General features: G+C 48.5%; 12 protein-coding genes across 12 annotated transcripts; 8 read left to right on the top strand and 4 right to left on the bottom strand.

Moving 5' to 3' along the window:
- Positions 1–71: 71 nt before the first annotated feature.
- On the bottom strand, positions 72–845 carry PLP2 (Plp2p; the record flags this gene model as incomplete). Its single annotated transcript, XM_022609175.1, has 1 exon — positions 72–845. The coding sequence occupies one exon, from the start codon at positions 843–845 to the stop codon at positions 72–74; it is 774 nt and encodes a 257-aa protein (XP_022465597.1).
- A 118-nt stretch (positions 846–963) lies between these two features.
- Positions 964–1668, top strand: KNAG0G02950 (phosphoglycerate mutase; the record flags this gene model as incomplete). The annotated part of the gene is made up of 1 exon (XM_022609176.1): positions 964–1668. The coding sequence occupies one exon, from the start codon at positions 964–966 to the stop codon at positions 1666–1668; it is 705 nt and encodes a 234-aa protein (XP_022465598.1).
- A 196-nt stretch (positions 1669–1864) lies between these two features.
- Positions 1865–2332, top strand: RDL1 (thiosulfate sulfurtransferase RDL1; the record flags this gene model as incomplete). Its single annotated transcript, XM_022609177.1, has 1 exon — positions 1865–2332. One exon carries the CDS (start codon positions 1865–1867, stop codon positions 2330–2332), a length of 468 nt encoding a protein of 155 aa, XP_022465599.1.
- Positions 2333–2472: 140 nt separating this feature from the next.
- On the top strand, positions 2473–2928 carry RDL2 (thiosulfate sulfurtransferase RDL2; the record flags this gene model as incomplete). The annotated part of the gene is made up of 1 exon (XM_022609178.1): positions 2473–2928. One exon carries the CDS (start codon positions 2473–2475, stop codon positions 2926–2928), a length of 456 nt encoding a protein of 151 aa, XP_022465600.1.
- Positions 2929–2997: 69 nt separating this feature from the next.
- RRP36 (rRNA-processing protein RRP36) lies at positions 2998–3834 on the bottom strand (the record flags this gene model as incomplete). The annotated part of the gene is made up of 1 exon (XM_022609179.1): positions 2998–3834. One exon carries the CDS (start codon positions 3832–3834, stop codon positions 2998–3000), a length of 837 nt encoding a protein of 278 aa, XP_022465601.1.
- Positions 3835–3955: 121 nt separating this feature from the next.
- On the bottom strand, positions 3956–4960 carry MPD1 (protein disulfide isomerase MPD1; the record flags this gene model as incomplete). Its single annotated transcript, XM_022609180.1, has 1 exon — positions 3956–4960. The coding sequence occupies one exon, from the start codon at positions 4958–4960 to the stop codon at positions 3956–3958; it is 1005 nt and encodes a 334-aa protein (XP_022465602.1).
- A 144-nt stretch (positions 4961–5104) lies between these two features.
- KNAG0G03000 (uncharacterized protein) lies at positions 5105–5794 on the top strand (the record flags this gene model as incomplete). Its single annotated transcript, XM_022609181.1, has 1 exon — positions 5105–5794. The coding sequence occupies one exon, from the start codon at positions 5105–5107 to the stop codon at positions 5792–5794; it is 690 nt and encodes a 229-aa protein (XP_022465603.1).
- Positions 5795–5917: 123 nt separating this feature from the next.
- Positions 5918–10411, top strand: YPK9 (putative acid anhydride hydrolase; the record flags this gene model as incomplete). The annotated part of the gene is made up of 1 exon (XM_022609182.1): positions 5918–10411. The coding sequence occupies one exon, from the start codon at positions 5918–5920 to the stop codon at positions 10409–10411; it is 4494 nt and encodes a 1497-aa protein (XP_022465604.1).
- Positions 10412–10458: 47 nt separating this feature from the next.
- On the bottom strand, positions 10459–11436 carry KNAG0G03020 (uncharacterized protein; the record flags this gene model as incomplete). The annotated part of the gene is made up of 1 exon (XM_022609183.1): positions 10459–11436. One exon carries the CDS (start codon positions 11434–11436, stop codon positions 10459–10461), a length of 978 nt encoding a protein of 325 aa, XP_022465605.1.
- A 568-nt stretch (positions 11437–12004) lies between these two features.
- Positions 12005–12752, top strand: RPS10A (40S ribosomal protein eS10; the record flags this gene model as incomplete). Its single annotated transcript, XM_022609184.1, has 2 exons — positions 12005–12056; positions 12487–12752. 2 exons carry the CDS (start codon positions 12005–12007, stop codon positions 12750–12752), a joined length of 318 nt encoding a protein of 105 aa, XP_022465606.1.
- Positions 12753–13098: 346 nt separating this feature from the next.
- On the top strand, positions 13099–14007 carry UAF30 (Uaf30p; the record flags this gene model as incomplete). Its single annotated transcript, XM_022609186.1, has 1 exon — positions 13099–14007. The coding sequence occupies one exon, from the start codon at positions 13099–13101 to the stop codon at positions 14005–14007; it is 909 nt and encodes a 302-aa protein (XP_022465607.1).
- Positions 14008–14222: 215 nt separating this feature from the next.
- On the top strand, positions 14223–18212 carry KNAG0G03050 (uncharacterized protein; the record flags this gene model as incomplete). Its single annotated transcript, XM_022609187.1, has 1 exon — positions 14223–18212. One exon carries the CDS (start codon positions 14223–14225, stop codon positions 18210–18212), a length of 3990 nt encoding a protein of 1329 aa, XP_022465608.1.
- Between the last annotated feature and the right edge of the window lie 1167 nt (positions 18213–19379).

Here is a 19379-nt window from a genome sequence, read left to right on the forward strand (position 1 = left end):
TGGTGGTGAATGCATTCTATGTACACTGTTTGTAGTACATATTCATATAAGTGGATCGAACAAGACGTGGATCAATTGAAGAAGTCATCCTCGTCGTCCTCGTCGTCCTCGTCGCTGGGGGCCAACTCTCTAGAGTGTTTCCCTACAAAATTGAGTCTTCTGTGTGGCGTGGCACCGGTATCTTGATCCGTGTGGGCGCGTCTATCGTCTGATCCCGCAATAGCGCCGACTTGGACCATGAGTCTCTCGAGGTCTGCATCGGATGCGTCGTCACCGCCCAATTCGAGCAATGTCACGATGTTACGGAGCACTTTCCCCTCGTGGTACACGATGAGTGTTGGGCAGTTGCGGTCTGGGTACCCCTCCACTGCTTTGCTCGCCTCTATCTCTACGAACTTACAGTCCTTGAACCGCCCCGCTGCAGTGACGAACAAACGTTCCAGGATCCTACTCTGCAGGTTCCCCTGCAACGCAAGGTGCACGAACACGTACACTGGGCCCCCCTCTGCGGTGCCCATACTCGCCTGTGTGACTTGCTCGCTGTACTCTGGCTTGTTGCAATGGTACACCTCCCCAAAGACGCACTTGGCACGGTCCCTCTGCATCTGTGCAAACCGTTCCCTCCTGTACTGTTCAAAGAACTCGTCGTCGGAGTCGGCATCGAGTTCCCTCTGCTGCTGTTGCTGTTGTTTCTGCTTCGCGATGGCCTCGTCGATGGCCTCCTCGAGTTGGTCCTCGGCGGAGTGTTCTGGACGCTGCGGGATTACACCTTTCTCCCGCAGGATATCGTTCCACTCCGTGTCCTCGGACTCGTCCACTTGCACCTGGAACATGGGCTCGTTCATCCTTGCCGTGCTGTTCTCATGGTACTGCTACTCAATCGTCGATAACGTTTAAAGAATTGAATCTCTTCAACGTCTCGACACCCACTACACAGCAGAGCAAGACAGGAAGGTCAACGCGATGACGAGAGCTAGGGAGACAGGGTACACGAGCAATGAGGACGACAATGTTGTGCGGGTGTTCCTCGTTCGGCACGGCCAGACGGACCACAACGTGAAGAAGATCCTGCAGGGACACAGGGACATCCCACTGAACGTTGACGGAGTGAAGCAGTCGCACTCTCTCGGGGAGTACTTGCAGTCCCGTGGGGTCCACTTCGACCGGGTCTACTCCAGTGACTTGACACGGTGTCGTGAGACCACTGCGGAACTGCTGCTTCCCGTGGACGACGCACCAGCACCACCGGTGAAGTACGACGCAAGGCTCAGGGAGCGTGACATGGGGGTCATTGAAGGGATGCACCTCGCCGAGGCGGAACGGTACGCCGCTAAGCACGGCGGCGGGTCCTTCAGGGACTTTGGTGAACCCGCTGACCAGTTCATGGCCCGTCTACGTGCTGGACTCGAAGCTGCTGTAAAGGACGCCTCCGCTCATGGGTGCAAGAACGTCGCTGTGGTGAGCCACGGTGGGGCCATCCGTGGGTTACTCAAGTGGCTCGTACAGGGGGCCGGTGGTGGTGACTTGCAGCAAGTGATTGTGTTCAACACGAGCGTCACGGTCGTCGACTACACGAAACACGACGGCCAGTACACCGTGCGCACCGTGGGGAACACTGCACACTTGGGCGATGGAGAGTTTGTGGTCAGTGACTTGAAGCTCCGTTGAGCAGACGTGCTGCTGGTCAAGGGTACCGGTAGGGGTCCGCTTAGTCATCGACCCCCGCAGCGTCACCCGAACACGGTACGACCAGCCGTATATAAGGCGGAGGGTGTTCCCGTGATGTATCAGATGGAGATGGCCACCGGTTGGGTACCGCTTTGGATGGTCTATTCGATCTCTTCAGGGACCCAATTGGATACAGATGGCTGGTCAAAGTGGGTTTTGGAAGAGTGTGAGTGACGCTTGGAACGGTGTTCCAGTTGCAGGTGGTGACGATGGTAGTAGAAGTGGTGATGATGGTGGTAGCGGGGCGCCGCTGCCCGAGGTGGACTTCGATGCGGTGTGCCAGAGTGTGCGGGACGGGTCTGCTGTGATCGTGGACGTGAGGGAGCCCGCAGAGTATTCCGTCGTGAGCATTCCCGGGTCCCTCAACGTGCCCTACACATCGCACCCGGACGCGATGGCATTGCAACCACACGAGTTTGAGCAGATCCTGGGCGTCACGAAGCCACCAACGGAGGGGAGACGCCTGGTGTTCATGTGTGCCTCGGGGATGCGTGCCAATAGGGCCGCGAGAGTCGCCAAGAGTGCTGGGTACAGCGATGTGGCCGTGTACAAGGGGTCCATGAACGACTGGGTGTCCCGTGGAGGCAACAAGATGAAGTTGTAGAGCCGTGGGAAGGTGAACCTGGTGCCACACCGTCTCTTATGTACTGGGTCTCTCTGTTTAAATATATATAACAAGACGGATTGAAGTAACGACCACAAGCCACAGAGATTCATCTAGAGACACAAGCAGCTGTGCAAGCAATGTGGAGGTCCTGTGTGAGTGTTGGTCGTGCGGCCCTTGTGGGTCCCCACCGTCGGTGGTTGTTTCAGTCCAGGGCGGTCCTTGCCGCAAAAGTGTACACTTTCGAGGACGTGCGGCGGCTTGTTCAGCAACCTGCCCCGGGGAGGTTGCTCGTTGATGTGCGGGAGCCAGAGGAGGTCCAAGAGAATGCGCTGCCCGGTGCGGTGAACATCCCTTTGAAAAGTTCCCCCGGTGCGTTGGGTCTCTCTGCGGAGGAGTTCCGCGACGTGTTCCACTTCGATAAACCACCACTCGATAGCGAACTCGTGTTCCTTTGTGCTAGGGGGGTCAGGGCCCAGACTGCGGAGGAACTTGCTAGATCGTATGGGTACGAGCATACGGGTGTGTACCCTGGTTCCATCGCAGAGTGGATCAAGAGAGGCGGCGAGACCGTCAAGAAACAGACCAAAGCTTGATGAGGCAGACCTGTGATGCCACTTCCTGTAAATACGTAAGTACATGCAACAACTACTCAACTTCTAATACTACTTAGTACGTGGGGAATACTTATGGGACTTTGGCTGCCTAGACGTCGCCGGCGTGCCCTCCAATTCTCTAAACTCCCTGCCCAGCTGCTTCTTCCGCTTCCTGGCCATCGCCCGCTCACGTTGCTTCGCACCCATGTGCTCGTACTTCCACTTCTGCACGACCTTGCGCCGTTCGCTCTTCTTCAGGTGGAACCGCGTACGGTTCCCCTTGTTCATCTCGCCCTCGTACTCCCGCACGATCTTCTGCTCGAGGTCCCTGTTCTGCACGGACTGTAACCGCGACTTCATGCTCCGCAGTTGCTCCTCTGCGGCAGAGACGTCCCCCTCGCTGAGCAACCCACGACGCCTCGGGTCCCGCAGCAACTGTTCCAACTCTGATATCTCGCTCGCTCGGTACTCGTCCAAGAAGGCGTACCGCCGCCTCACAACGGCCTCATCCTCAACTCCACCGGTAGCTTTACTGAACCGAATGTCCTCATACAGCCCGCCGCCGCTCCCACCGCCTCCTGGGCCACTACTCGTCCGTACTCGCGGCGTCGAGGGCAACCCGGGGATCTCACGCACCCGCCGCACCCGCCGCTTCGACGAGTGCTCCCTCGGTGCGTGTTTGTGTCTGTGGGAGTCGTCCCTCTCGTCCTCCTCAAAGAACGCTTCGTCTTCAGACTCTGAACTGCTCTCCTCGCAATGCCCTTGTGTCTTCTTCTTATGGCCTTGTGTCTTCTTCTTGTGGTCTGTCCTCTCCCTCTGGTCGTCCCGCTCCATGATCTGCTCCGCACGCTTCAACGCCCCGAAGGACAGCGTACTCAGCTCGTCGTCGTCCTCGTGCACAGCCATCGACCGGGTGTTCTGCAGCTGCGATGAGATGCGATGCGATGCGATGAGTTGGTCACCGTCTGTAGTTTCTATTACTGTAAAATTTTACATAGTGACGAAGAGAGACCCACGGCGTTTGGGGCTACAACTCGTCGTGTACGGCTGGTCTCTTGGCCTTCGGGCGTCCCCTGTCCTTGGGTGCCTCCCTGAGTTTGTCCAGCCACCGTTGGCGGTCGCTCAGGGGCCCCTCCTGGGGCAAAATGCCGTCGAATTGGTCCCTGATGAACTGTGCAACGAGTGGTTTCGTCAGAGGTTGCGAGGCTGGGTACTCCACAACGGTATCTGTCTCCGGATGGAACGCAAGCAGTATGCTTGTCGTGTAGTTCGAGTCTTGTAACTGCGGAAGGATCTTGTTGTTTAGTTCTTCCACCGTGGCAGGGTACAATTGCGGGAACTCAGAGCTGCTGTTGCTGTTACTGGCAATCTGTTTCGTCCACCGACGGTTGTGCACAGCGTAGAAGTCAACTCTCTCGAGCCAATCGAGTGCCATCGCCTTGTACAGTGGTGGAGACTTCTCGTCTTTGGACAGAAGAAGAATGCAGGGCCGCATACGGTCCCTCAACACAGCACCAAACCGTTCCAAACGGCCAGCACGACGCACGTAGTTCTTCAACCGCGCCAGAACGTAGTTCACCATTGCACTGGACCGTCTTGCACCGTTATACACCTCGTGGACGTGCCGTGACAGCCGCGGGGTCTTGGCCCCGCTGTCTCCCGCGCGGTTCTCACTCGCGTTCCTCGCTAGTGGCACCCGTGGAGGCTTGAACAGCATCACCGTCGGGTACCCCTCGACGTTGTACTCCCTGCACAGTCCCCTGTTCTTGTTCAAGTCGCAATTGACAGCGGCGACCTGTGCGACCCCAGCAAGCCGCCGAGCGGCCTTCTCCACGGAGGGCTTCATCCGCTGACAGTGACCACACCAGGGCGCGTAGAACTCGACGAGTGAAGTGTAGTTCGACCCATGGACCACTTTATCGAAGTCCTTCGCCGTTAGTTCCACAACATCCCTCGCACCCTCGTAGAAACCAGTACCAACAACCACAGCACACAGAGCAGCAATAATACACCCCCACAGTCCGCGTAGCATCGCTTCGAACTCGTTAATGCGGTCCTCCACAGTCCCTTCAGTGGATCTCGGTGTAGTGGCAAGTGGCGTTTAAAGAAGAAGAAGATATCAACAACAAGAACTGCTACTACTACTACAAGAATAGGAGCGCAACAGGCAGGTTTGATGGCGGCTGTGCAGGCTTTCTACGCGTTCTACACTCTGTATGAGAGCTTGAATGGTGGTGTTGGTGACTTGGGTCCGTTCTCTGGGTTGGAGGATGTCGCCAGGAGGGTGTACCTTGAGGAAGGGGCCCTAGCGGTATCCGATACGCAGCGGGTATCCCTCTTCATCACTTGGAAGAAGCGGGAACGTCTCAGAGGTTGTATTGGGACGTTTGGGAGGTTGCCGGCGGCTCGGGCAGTCCAGAGGTACGCTTTAGTGTCCGCCTTGGAGGACTCGAGATTCCCGCCCATCCAGCTCAGGGAACTACCAGAGTTACACTGTACTTGCAACATCCTAGACAACTTCACTATAATCTACAGCAAGCAGCAGGACAGTACAGGGGGTCCCCAGGATATATTCGACTGGGATGTAGGGACACACGGTGTGGAACTCAAGTTCAGGGACCCTTGGTCGCACACGCTCCGCAGCGCAACGTTCCTCCCAGAGGTCATGCTCGAGCAGCATTGGGACAAGCGTGCCACTTTCGAGAACCTCGTACAGAAGGCAGGGTGCAGTGACGGGGCTGCCCAGCACATTGTGGACCACTACGAGAAGTACTTCGTCGAAGTCATCCGCTATGAGGGCTACGCCACAGAGATCGCGTACCCGGAGTTCATGCGCAAGTGGAGCAACGCCCTCCCAACAGACTGACCAAGACACCAGACCACTTGGTTGTGGCTCTTCGTCAGCGCTGTATTAAACATTGAATTTGAACACAGTCTCGAAGGGTCCCACGAGGATAAGACTAAACAAAGAGGCAACAAGGTGAGACACATGGCGAGTACACAGGGTACGCCGGGCCGCAGTGGCGGGAGACGCGCGGGGGGCAGGCAGTCCGTATCGTCCAATTGGACGGCTGGGACAGGAGCCACGCTCACCTCAGGGTTGCTTCTCGATCAGAACAGTTCGGAACCGTACGCTGGGGCGTCCTTTGAGGCAGTGCCGAGCTCTATCGTGTCGTTTCATCACCCGCACTCTATCCAGTCTAGTGGGTACCTTACGGGGGCCGGGGTAGGGGCTGCTGATCAGTCGCACTCGCACTCGCAATCACAATCCCCGTCACAACCACTGATCGAACGACCAGGACTCGCTGGGCCCTCACAAAGACGATCCTCCTCTAGAAGCTCATCCCGTGTCCCGCAGTTCAGGTTCTTCACGGACAAGCAGATCAGCGACGCAGAGGGTGCAGCGACGCTTGAACACACGGACTACAACACCCATTGGGAGGACCGGCCAGCGTACGAAACGGAACGTTTGTTTGGGGTCAACAGTAGCAGCAGAGGTAGCAGTGCATTTGCGTCCCGTAGGTCATCCCTCTCTCGAATCGGTTCTTATGGGTCCTACGGGTCCCATGGATCTCTGGGGGCAGACAGTTATTTGGGCCACCCGCTCACAAGGCACGCAAGAAGAAGTGAGTCTGTGTCAGGTGCTGGTGCTGGTGCTGGTGATGACGTACATTCCAACGCCATTTACCAAACCCGCTCCACGGACTCCTCCGCAAGTCTCTCCAGATACACGATCACGGACAGGATCCCGAGCGAGATCGAGGACCAGGACAGCGGGATCCTAGACGAGACGTCTTCGGGCCGCAGTAGGTCACAGTCCACCGCCAGTGGGTCATCGCGTGACAACGAGGAGGACAACAACGGACACGACGACAATCACAGCCACTACAAGAAGGGCGCGTACCACAACGAGTTCTTGAAAGCAGAGTACCATGAGAAATTCTACGCCAAGTATGCCGCTACACAAACTTTCCAACGGTTCTATATCACCGAGGAGGACATCGTCATCGGGATCGCTGGGTACAGGAACGGGAGGTTGCGTGTCTGGCTATACAACCTCCTGTGCTGGTTCACACTAGGGGTAGCGTATGTCGTGTTCAAGTGGTTCCCAGCCCGTAAAGTGAAACTAGTAGGGGTTAGGTGCCCCTTGGGGAAGGCAGAGTGGGTCGTGATCGAAAACGAGTTCGGTGAGTTCATCGTAGAACAAGTCGACAGGAGATGGTACAACAGACCATTGAGCACGGTGCTCATACTTGAAAAATCCGAGCAGGGAGGAGGCGACGGCGTCGGAAACGACGCTCAATCCCTCGATAACACAACGCACCACCACTCAAACGACGCAAACCCAAACATGCCCATCCTCGTCTCCTTCCAGTACAGGTATATCACGTTCATCTACTCCCCACTCGAGGATATCTTCAGAACCAATAACAACTGGGCAGACCTCGACTGGCTCAACTTGAACCACGTGCAGCGCGGACTCCCCAGCGTGATCCAGGAGGACAGAATCATAGCGTTCGACAAAAACCAGATTAACTTGAAGGTAAAAACAACTTCGGAGATTCTCTTCAACGAGGTGCTCCACCCGTTCTACGTGTTCCAAATCTTTTCCATTATTCTGTGGAGCTTGGACGAATACTACTACTATGCGGCATGCATCTTCCTCATCTCCGTGCTCTCCATCTCGGAGACACTGATAGAAACGAAGAAGACGTCTCAAAACCTCTCCGAAATGTCTCACTTCAACTGCGAGGTGCGTGTCTTTAGAGATGAGTTCTGGACAAACGTGAACTCGAGCGAATTAGTTCCGGGGGACATTTACGAAGTTTCAGACCCAGCACTCACAGTCCTACCGTGTGACTGTATCCTACTGACCGGGGACTGTATCGTAAACGAGTCCATGCTCACGGGTGAATCTGTCCCAGTCCCGAAGGCCCCAGCTACAGAGGACACCATGTTCCAACTCCTGGAAGATTTCCAAAACACGCAAATATCAAGCTTCGTCTCCAAGTCTTTCCTATTCAACGGTACAAAAATCATTAGAGCAAGGTACCCTCCGGGCCACTCCGCTGCTCTCGCCATGGTCGTGCGAACCGGGTTTTCCACAACAAAGGGCTCCCTCGTACGGTCAATGGTCTTCCCGAAACCAACAGGATTTAAGTTTTATAGCGACTCATTCAAGTACATTGGTGTCATGGCCATCGTTGCCATGCTTGGGTTCTCTTTAAGCTGCATCAGGTTTGTGAAAATCGGCTTGGATAAAAGGACAATGATCTTGAGAGCTCTGGATATAATAACTGTTGTCGTACCGCCAGCGTTGCCAGCAACTCTGACTGTGGGGACAAGCTTCGCCCTGAGCAGATTGAAACGTAAAGGAATATTCTGTATTTCACCAACGAGAGTCAACATTGGTGGGAAAATCGACGTTATGTGTTTCGACAAAACGGGGACATTGACAGAGGATGGGTTGGACGTCCTGGGTGTGCACCTTTCCGAACCGGGACAACACGGGTTCAAATTTGGCACCTTGAAATCCGATAGTGTCGACCTCTTTGACAAGTTCTCCTTGAACGACTGTAGCTCGCCGCTGGATGTAAAGTCCAAAAACCTTTTGATGTCGCTTTTGACATGCCACTCTTTGCGGCTCGTTGATGGTGAGTTAATAGGTGATCCGTTGGACTTCAAAATGTTCCAATTTACAGGTTGGTCATTCGAGGAGGACTTTCAAAAACAGAAATTCCATTCATTGTATGAGGAAAGACACGAGGGCGTCATGTTCCCGGAGAACAATGACATCATACCCGCTGTGGTTCATCCCAATTCAGACGACCCGGAAAACAAGTTTATTGATAACGACCCGCACAATTTCCTGGGGATCATCAGAAGCTTCGACTTTCTGTCCGAACTGAGAAGAATGAGTGTTATTGTGAAACTTAGCTCCGATGACATATACTGGGCGTTCACAAAAGGGGCTCCAGAGGTTATATCTGAGATCTGTAACAAGAACACTTTACCATCGGACTACAACGAGATCTTGGACCACTACACACATTCCGGGAACAGAGTCATCGCCTGTGCCGGCAAGATCTTGCCAAAACACACCTGGCTTTACTCTCAGAAAGTCAGTAGAGAGGAGGTTGAATGCAATATGGAATTCCTCGGTTTTATCATTTTTGAGAACAAACTGAAGGAGGCGACGACCCCTACATTGAAGGTCTTGCAAGATGCGAGTATCAGAACGATTATGTGTACAGGGGATAACGTCTTGACTGCTATCTCTGTTGGCAGAGAGTGTGGTTTGGTCAAGGAGCCGAAAGTTTACGTGCCGTACTTGAATAATCCGGATGGAGAATTTCTCGTGTGGAGAGATGTTGACAACTACGAGGATATCCTGGATGTTGCCACGTTACAACCGGTTAGTCAGGAAACAACTACAGATTATACTCTGGCTGTGACTGGGGAAGTGTTCAGAATACTCTTTGCCTCAGAAAACAATATACCGGAGGATTACATCAACGAGATTTTGCTCAAGACGTCTGTGTACGCAAGGATGTCACCGGATGAGAAGCATGAGCTGATGGAGCAGTTGCAAAAAATTGACTACACCGTCGGGTTCTGTGGTGATGGTGCTAACGACTGTGGTGCTTTAAAAGCTGCCGACGTGGGTATTTCTTTGTCTGAGGCAGAGGCTTCTGTTGCTGCACCATTCACCTCGAAAGTGTTCGATATACGTTGTGTTCTTGACGTTATTAAAGAGGGGAGAGCATCGCTGGTCACTTCTTTTGCCTGTTTCCAGTACATGAGCTTGTACTCTGCGATCCAATTCATTACAATTACGATCTTATACAGCCGTGGATCCAATCTGGGTGATTTCCAGTTCCTATACATCGACTTATTCCTTATTGTTCCAATCGCGATATTCATGTCGTGGTCTAAACCATTTGACAAACTTGCGAAGAAGAGACCCTCCGCGAATCTTGTTTCGTTAAAGATCCTGCTCCCCATGATGCTAAGTTTCGTGATCATTCTTCTATTCCAGGTGATTCCGTGGCTCTATGTCCAAGAGGAACCGTGGTATGTGAAACCTGTTGTCGGTGGGGATGACGCGGTGCAATCCTCGGATAACACAGTTCTTTTCTACGTCTCTAACTTCCAATACATTTTAACCGCCGTCATTCTCTCTGTGGGCCCGCCGTATAGGGAACCCATGTCTAAGAATTTCGGGTTTATCATCGATATCTTAGTATCGTTGCTGGCCAGCACGTTGTTGATGTTTGTGGATCTGACTTCCGGTCTGGGAAAGCTTTTCCAATTGACGTTTATCTCTGGTGGGTTTAAGACATTTATTGTTGTGTGGGCGATTGTGAATTACTTCGTGCAAGCTTACATCCCGGGCACGGTCAAGACGTACTTCAAGAAGCGGAGAAGCAGTAAGAAGTATAAGAATATTTTGAGGGAGAGAAACACCCTTCAGACGGCGTGAGATCGTCATATTTAATTTGGTATACGATTGTACAGTATCTAATTGTGTCATATCGAATTCGATGCGTTTCTCATCGATAAGAAGCAGTTCCACAGTACACCGACTGATGAACTGAAGGGGACTTGAAAGTGTTTCGGCATGATTGAGAAATTGATGATCTGAGCCAACGGCCACACTAGTAAGTTGCACCCTAAAGTCGAGATGTAAAGTTTTTGGATTTTGATCTTCATCGTGTGGGCGTTACCTCCCTCCATGAGGTAGTTGGAGTAAGTGAAGAAGAAGTACAAAAATAAGGGCGAGTACAGCAGTTGATCGCATAACACCCGCTCAAAGACCTGTACCATGGATGGGTCCTCTGTGAAATAAAAGTTCAAAAACTTGTACCAGGGGACTTGGAAGTTGGCCACAAAGGCCCCCCAGCCCATGAACCAGAGCCACCTTGGGAACTCGAAGATGACTGTGTTCTCGTTGTCTGGACTACTGGTTCGTGGGAGATCCTCCGTGGATGATACAGGTGTGATTCCGTACTCGTTGAACACGGAGAAAGTGTCGCTGTCGTCGTACGAAAGTTCTTGCGGCCCCTCTGAGTTCGAGAATGTCCGCAGCAACTGATTACTTGTATCGCTGACAAACTGAGGTACTGGATCTATAACGTGTGAATGGAAGCAAGTGATGCATTGAGCTATAATATCAGAGATCCCAAAGAGCAACACATTGGTGCAGGCTGTAGCCACAAGCCTTGTTTTCTGGTACAGATCTCGATATACCCTCATGAAAAGCAGAAGAAGCAACCCCCACAATGCCAGTAACCCCCAATGCAGTACAGTGATTTTATACGCTTTAGAGTTCAGCACTTTAACCTCGTACGCGCGAACTCTCTCCCCTATTCGCATCAACCTCTTCCTGATAGACCCCGCCTCGTCGTAACCGCCCAGAGAGATGGGCCCAGTCAACCCCACATCAGTTTCAGCACCATGGGAATACGGTATCGATACATTCTGCTGGCTGCCGGACAACCCTACCATCGACACCTGTATTGTAGTGTGCAAACGTACAAGACCGTAGAGGGAGGACCCTCATCCCATCCTCCTCAAACATCAAATGACGTCTTTTCGCTTCTGAACAAGTGACTGTTTCTTAAATTAAACATCCGTACAATTTTTTATTTTTTATTTTTTTAAAACCATATTGAAAATATTTCCAGAACAGGTAATTTGTGAATTTGAACGGGGAAAAGCAAATTCTGGCGCAGCGTAGGCGGGAACTTAGGCGGGACGTGGGCAGAGACCCCGAGTGTGATCCCGCCCGGGCCCGTCTGGAATCCCGCCGAGTGCTTCCCGTTGAACGGGAGTTTCCGCCTGGAACTCTGCCTACGCTGTCCCCGCTGTCCAGGCTGGAAAAAAATGAGAGTGAGTTGTGGAACTTCTCTCGATGTTTCTGGCTGCTGGGGCTTCCCGTTTGCATCGTACAGGTTGCAATTGGTTGATTGGCGGTTGCAGTTGATTGTATATTTGATTTGGAGGTATTATTTGAAGGAATCTTCTCCGGCTACAAGCACACACAAACACAAACACATACACACACCGAGCCAAGATGTTGATGCCAAAGGAAGATAGAACTCTGATCCACAGATACTTGTTTCAAGGTATGTTATTTTTGAGATGAAATGAATATGAGAGGGAGTAGTGCGGTGAAAACGTCAGTGGGTCAATGCATCCCTGTCGATGGTTTGTTTTATGCATAGGTGGCTGCGAGTCTTGTTTATGAGGGAGTGACAAGCTGGCTGCTCCTCTGTCAATGCAATACAGTGGTTATCCGGGAGTTTTAGGGTGCAAGAGAGAGCCAAATCCAATAGTGCTTTCTTCGTTCTCTTCTCTCTTTTAACACACCGAATGCTTTGAATTGTTTGAGTCACCTCAACACTCTACACGCTACGATCATACCTCTCCCCTGGGAAGGGAAATGTCAACTTTTACTTTCAAATTACTAACAAACCTCTTCTTGTTTCTTTCAATGCTCTTACGTGGTGGTACTACGAGCAGTGTTACAAACATCCTATTTCCTTTTCTAAACAGAAGGTGTTGTCGTCGCAAAGAAGGACTTCAACCAGCCAAAGCATGAAGAAATTGACACCAAGAACTTGTACGTCATCAAGGCTCTACAGTCCTTGACCTCCAAGGGTTACGTCAAGACTCAGTTCTCTTGGCAATACTACTACTACACCTTGACCGAGGAAGGTGTGGAATACTTGAGAGACTACTTGCACTTGCCTGAACACATCGTCCCAGGTACCTACATCCAAGACAGATCTCAAAACCAAAGACCTCAAAGAAGATACTAGGCGGTGTCTCCTTTCTTACGAGGCAGCAACACGATATCAGGCCTATCTGGACCGACCAAGCTACTCTTAACCATTGTCAAATAGTAAGGTTTACAATCAATCAAACAACCAACCAAAATGCAAAAACTATTATACTATATATGTAAGCTTCACATATTCTAATCATTATGTATCTTCCATTAATCCAATTCATTAAAAGTATACCCGAAGAACAATCCATCAAACACGTTTACTGATGGGCGATGGGGCGATGTCAGGATCGAAAATTTTTTGTTAGTTAAAAGTGCATCCATTGATGGGGGGGGACAGCATTACTGGGCGCGGTTGTTAATACACATGTGGAACCATGTCTGAACGCGTGCAGTACGATGTCGAACTGTGCGATGGGAACAGTGTACCCGAGTCAGAACTCCCAGCTGGGGGGAAAGATTTCAGGGAATTTGTACCGATGGTCGATGCGGTATTACAGTCCAACGTGGATTCCCCTGCGGAACAGGTAGATTTCGAACAAGTGAAGACTCAATTGGAGGAAGTGTTTGTTTATAACCTGGACCCTTATAGGAAGGAGCTGTTTTCCATCATTGAGCAGCGTTTACAGTTGCTAAGGGATAGCGAAATCGATGATACGACAGCGGCAGACTCGTTCAATGTCCGCCAGGCGTTTCTAGGAAAGGTGACCCGCGAGAACATCGAGAACAAGATACATAAGCCCTCGAAGAAATCCAGGAAGATCAAATCCAGGAGGTCAAGACACAACGAGCTGGGCAAGTTCCTACGAGATCACCTTGGCGTGGAGCAGATAGAGAGCGGTATCGTGGAGGATCGCGTACGAGATTACGTTAACAGAAGCAATTTGAGAAACGCTACGAACAGTGACGAGATCATCTGCGATGCAAGGATGCAGCCGCTGTTCGGAGAGAGGATCACAGAATCAGGTTTGAATGCCGAGTTGAAGCAATTCGTCTCACAGATGAAGCAAAGGCTGGATCATCCAGTCGGAGCAAACGCATCATTAATGAGCATAGAACTCTTTTCATCGTCGCAAGAGGATAACCACATCATGGACTCTGAGAATGACACGTCTACACCGAGTTCGGCAGCATCGGACACGTCCGCGTCAGAAACGGAGGATCCCGCATGGCCGACAGCACCAGCCTCTGAAGACCGCGAAGATACGGTAGTGCTGACGGTTCGCGGTGATCGCAGCAGCGGAAGCCCACATTCGGACCTCGATTCCGCGTCGGAATCAGATTGAAATAGCTCACTACCTGTTCTCATACTTGTGTCATGCTGTTAATTGTCGTTGTTATTTTTCTATTGAGAATTTAAGCAGAAAAGTGGCAGCTACTGCCATTAGAGGCAGACTTAGCCACTGACAGCAGATCAAATCGGGATACGGCAGACCGATCAGGTGTTCTTGTGTGCACTTCGATGTCTGGTTGCTGTGCAGGGAGTATTCTACGAGAATAAATGAATCGAATCTCATCCTTAAAATCTGGGGATGCCTCTGACGAGTCCTTAGGGAGTCTCTCGATATCAGAGTACAGTCCAAAGGTCGAACTTGAGAGTGTATACCTCTACACTTTACGACTCCTTGTCCTCGAATACATCAATAAACCTCAGTTTAAACAAAATGACCGCAACCGTCAGTCCCCTCCTACGCCTCCGTCATCGTCGTCGTCGTCATCGTCGTATTCTTCCCTACACTCATCTCGCTGGTCTTTATCTTCATCACCACTGGAAGATAGCGGGAGGTCCGTCTCACTTGGTCTGGGGAAGTCATTGTTTAGCAATGGACAGTTCTCGAGAAGCACAAATAAAACTAATTATTCCGAACACATTAGGATCATGACCACTTTGAAACAGCGCCTCGCTACGTACCTATATGATGTGACAATAGGTAGGAAAAAAGTGACAAATGCAACCTTTAGACGATGTCTACTAAAATTCAATAACGACACGTTCATGAACTCCAGTCTGTCCACTACGCTAGAAAATATGTCTAACGTCGAAGAGCTGATTGTTTATTTCACTAAATCCGCCAACAACGAGTTGAGCAAAGTGGTTGTAGGAGACATTCAAAAAGAGCTTTTCAAACAGGTATCGAAATTTGTTGGTCTATTGCAATCGTTGCTACCAACCAATACGCCTGCGTCCTTTATCAACAAATTGACGGCTTGCGCTGATAGAATGAAACCTACAAAACCCTCTTTGAAGCAGAAACTGTTCTCTAACGAAAAGAGGCGGAGCGCAACACCAGTAATGTACGAAACCTCGGATTCATCGTCAATGTCTGCTGTACGGAAACCAGTAGCTGCACTTCATGTTGCACCCAGCTTTAAACTGGATGATATTCCTTATTCCAATTATTTCTCCGAAATATTTAACACCGATTCTATCAAGGTACAGCAGGACGTCATTAAAGTGATGAAGGAGTCGACGAACTTCACATTCTCTAGAGAACTCGATGAATATAGCTTTCAACTCCAGTCTGATGGAGGGTTTCTCTTTCTTTCTGATTTCAGAACGGAAGAAGAATACAATTCGTGGAAGATCCTTGAAACGAAAGAGATCGAATTGCTTAAGAACGAATTTAGAACAATTGGGAGGGCTCCTAGCGTTCCAAACAGTAAGAACCTTATAATGCCGTCCGATCCTCGCTCTACATTTGTTATGCTCATGAATCTGATTATAAAGAAAGAATGCAGCACCAATATGAGCTCTATGGAATTCACACCAGGCGCATTATATTTCATGAACACCGCAGCTAGATACTGGAGAGTCGATTTTCCCTCAACTCTCGCGGCACTGTTTTACACGGCATCTAACATCAGCGTCTTACATAGTGAAGAAATAAATCTGGCATTGACAGAGGGCTTGTTTACTTTCATCAAAAGCACGATTTTACATTCAGATGCTATTGTGGATACCAGAGATTGGAACGAAATGGACAGAAGACAATGGAACGCTAACCTGTTTTATACTTCGGAGCAGTGCGTGAACTCTTTGGATAACCTGCTCACGGGACTGTACGCCACGACTAAGCCGAAGTTTTCTCCAATTCTGGTTTTCTATTTCGAATATGTATCAGCGGATCCCAGTTTTCAAGAACATCTGCCTACTATAGAAAAGCGCATTGTTAAGAGGTTGCGAAGAACAATATTCAAGACCAGTGAAAAATATTACAAGTCACTAATTATGGAACTGCCAAAGGATGAAACGTTGGAATTTAAACATATACAAAACATTGCTGAACTGATCGTTAGGCAACTGAACACCATTCAAAAGCGGTACACGAAGCCTCTACTGGATAAAGTGAATATCTCATTTGAATGCGCTACAATGCTGACCACAGCAATGGCCATCGATGGACCAAATATGATTAAAAAGATTGAGAGAGTACTTGAATCCAAAAAGAAGGATGTCCCTCCAGTCGATGCATTGGAACTATACAGTACATTCAGGGAGCTGAGAGACATATATCGGCAAGTTCAACTTAAAGAGAAATTTCCCTTCAATTTGGAAAGAGCATTTGGAAAATACTTAAAGCGGTTTGCCAAAAATATAGCTCTAAAGATTTCGGAAGTGTTTCGTAATTCAATTAAAACTGAAACCTGGGAAAAAATCAATGACGATGTACGGTATAGTAAGTCGGTACTGGACATTTTCAAGATGGCAAATGAGTCTTTAAATATATTCAAAAGCTTTGATTGGGATATCAATTATCGCTTCGCGGAAGCTGTGGTCATTGTCTTGAAAGCGTTTTCTGATGGAATACAATTATACTGTGATATGGCTGTAAAGCTTGTGCAGAAGAGTTTGAGGTACAGTTCAGCTAGCTCCTACGGTTTTGAAGATCGAGGTTCGAGCACAAATGAGAGTGAGAAAAGGAAAAGTAAATGGGATTTTCATGAAATGAAAAAGGCGGTCAGATCTTCATCCAGTTCAGCCATTCCGCAACCTTATAAATACAAGACCGAAACCTGTGTTATATTGAACGATGTGGATACAATGATAGCCCATTTGGAAGAACTCGAGAATATTGTCGATTTTTCTGAACTGTCCAAAGTTATAACTGAACATAATGCAGTAAAGCAGAAAACTACTGGAGAAACCTTAAAGGATGGGGTGTATCAGCTCTATACTATCAGAATAAAGAGTGCAAGCGACATTAAAGGTTACGGGTCAAATGGTTTATCGAACAGCTCTGTATCGCTAATTAATAGTAGAGAGAAGAGTGAGATCGGGGAGACGAAAGTTGTACCGAAATCAAATAATCCAGAATGGGACGAAGAATTTGAACTTCAATTGAAACGTGATGAGAAATGTACACTGCTGCTAAATGTTTGGCATCACCCTACTGGAAACTTTATGTCGCTGACTGGAGCCGATCTGTGTGGGCGAGTATCTTTGGTACTCGACCCTAAAGAGTTTGCTGATGACGGCTTTCCAAATCCAAAGACGTTGATCTTAGATACTCGTGGTGAACTCAACATGGAAATAGCGCTAGAGACAGAAAGAATGGATCCACTATTTTGCATCGGTAGATCCTATAGGACCCTATCAAGAGCGAGAGATAAGATCTTAGAACTTGTAGTCAACAAATTTACCCCATTTGTTAGTTTCGTTTTCTCTCGTGAAGTTTTGAAGAGTATTTGTGGGGGGCATGGCACTAGGAAACCAAGTGACGAAGAAATATATGATGCTATTGTCCCACTTTTCGACTATTTAAATGCAAACCTAAACGTTTTGGGGCAGGAACTTTCTCATGGCCTGTTGTTCATGGTGATGTTGAAAGGATGGCTATTCATTATAAAGGCTGCAGATATCATGTTATTACCCCAAGTGGATATAGCTAAGCATCGGCTTGCAAACGCAAGAAAATCCTTGTGGAGTATAGGAAGTTCAAATTCAGTTTCTGGGTATGGGAGAGCACTTACCGAATACGAAATAGATTGTATTTTCAAGTGGTTGGATGCATTGTGTGTTGACTTTTTCTACAACCAAGGAGAGGGTCCCCCCTTGAAAGCCTTGCAAAATACCGAATATCAAACATTACTCTTAATCCCTTCTTTTTACAAGAAAAGCGCTTTAGAGCTAAAAAGCGAAGTTAAGCGCTTAAATCCACTGTATTTTCAAAATATTGCAGAACTGACAAGCGGTAGTAACGTAGCCGTCAGTAGGAGGTTCACCACAGTAGAGCGGAGAAAAACTATAATGGGAAACTCTTCGAAGGGTAAGAGAAAACAGCTACAGGAGGAACTTCAGAAAGCTGACACTGATTCTCTACAACAATCGTTATCGACTCTAAACATAATTTTGAGGGTATTGATCACAAAGGGGGAGACAGATTACGTTTACAGACAACTACATGAAAGGAAGCAGAAGATGAAACGGATCAACGTAGCAAGTTCGGCTGATAAAGTTTCAAAGGGACAGAAAATTAACTATAGAAGTTGATACATACCTCTATAGAAGCATTATAATCCTGCATGTTCAACACCGTTTATTTTCTATGCAAATAAATAAGCTGAACGGAAGCAAAAGTTTACTGGCTCTATGCTCCCAAAAATATATAAGGTAGCTCTGTGTTTGATAAGATCTTCCAAGTAATATATATGTGAGCTGTTCTGTATCTATTCGAACTTTCAGCAACGACATAATGATGATAATAGTTACACTTTACGTAAATTTAAATACCTACGTGTTATTCGATGAGGTACGTTGGTTTTATATTTAGACTTTGTTTACCTTTGGTTGAAATATTGAATGATGTTGGGAACAGATTTTTTCACGGATTATTAAGGATTATTGAGTTAAGGTACATGACAGAAGCGATCATCGAACCATATACTTATATATTAAGTATACACCAGAAGTCATACCTGAACTAAAACATCTCTTTACTCTACTACAATGAATAGCCACGGCGAACAAGACCCTATTCAACAAATACACAATATTAGAGTCTTTACACACTTTACTCCATCACAACCTGCTTTAGCTCTTACAGGTTGGCATTAACTTTATTTTTTAAGATTATGAACAGGATTACAAACAGAGATAAACATAAATATATTACATCAACTCTGGTAACACCTTTCTAACATCGCAGTAGAGTTTGTTAAAAGTGTGTTGAATAGGGTCTTGTTCGCCGTGGCTATTCATTGTAGTAGAGTAAAGAGATGTTTTAGTTCAGGTATGACTTCTGGTATATACTTAATATATAAGTATATGGTTCGATGATCTCTTCTATATTGTAACAGATAGAAGGATCAATTCATTCGAGGTAGTTAGGCTTTATATATGTGAAAGTTTGCTCAGAGTCAATGGTGTGGCTCTTCACTTTCTCACTGTGGTGGATACTTCCACACTTGTGGCATCGTTATTTGTCTCGTTAACATTTGTGTCTTTTATCAAGTGTGTGTCCTGTTTATGCCTATGATGATATCTTATCACCCTTATCATATTCATTTTCTATATCCAGCAGTATTTAGGCCGTATACGTAAGTATGTAGTTATATCAGTTGTGCTAGCTTGTCTAAGACTGGTTTCTTCGTTGAGTCCTGGATTCAGAGACGGTCTTGAAAGATGTCGGTGCAGATACCTTGCGGTTTATATAGGATC

The sequence above is a fragment of the Huiozyma naganishii genome, chromosome 7, assembly GCF_000348985.1.
Source record: "Huiozyma naganishii CBS 8797 chromosome 7, complete genome".
In the NCBI taxonomy this organism is placed as follows: domain Eukaryota; kingdom Fungi; phylum Ascomycota; class Saccharomycetes; order Saccharomycetales; family Saccharomycetaceae; genus Huiozyma; species Huiozyma naganishii.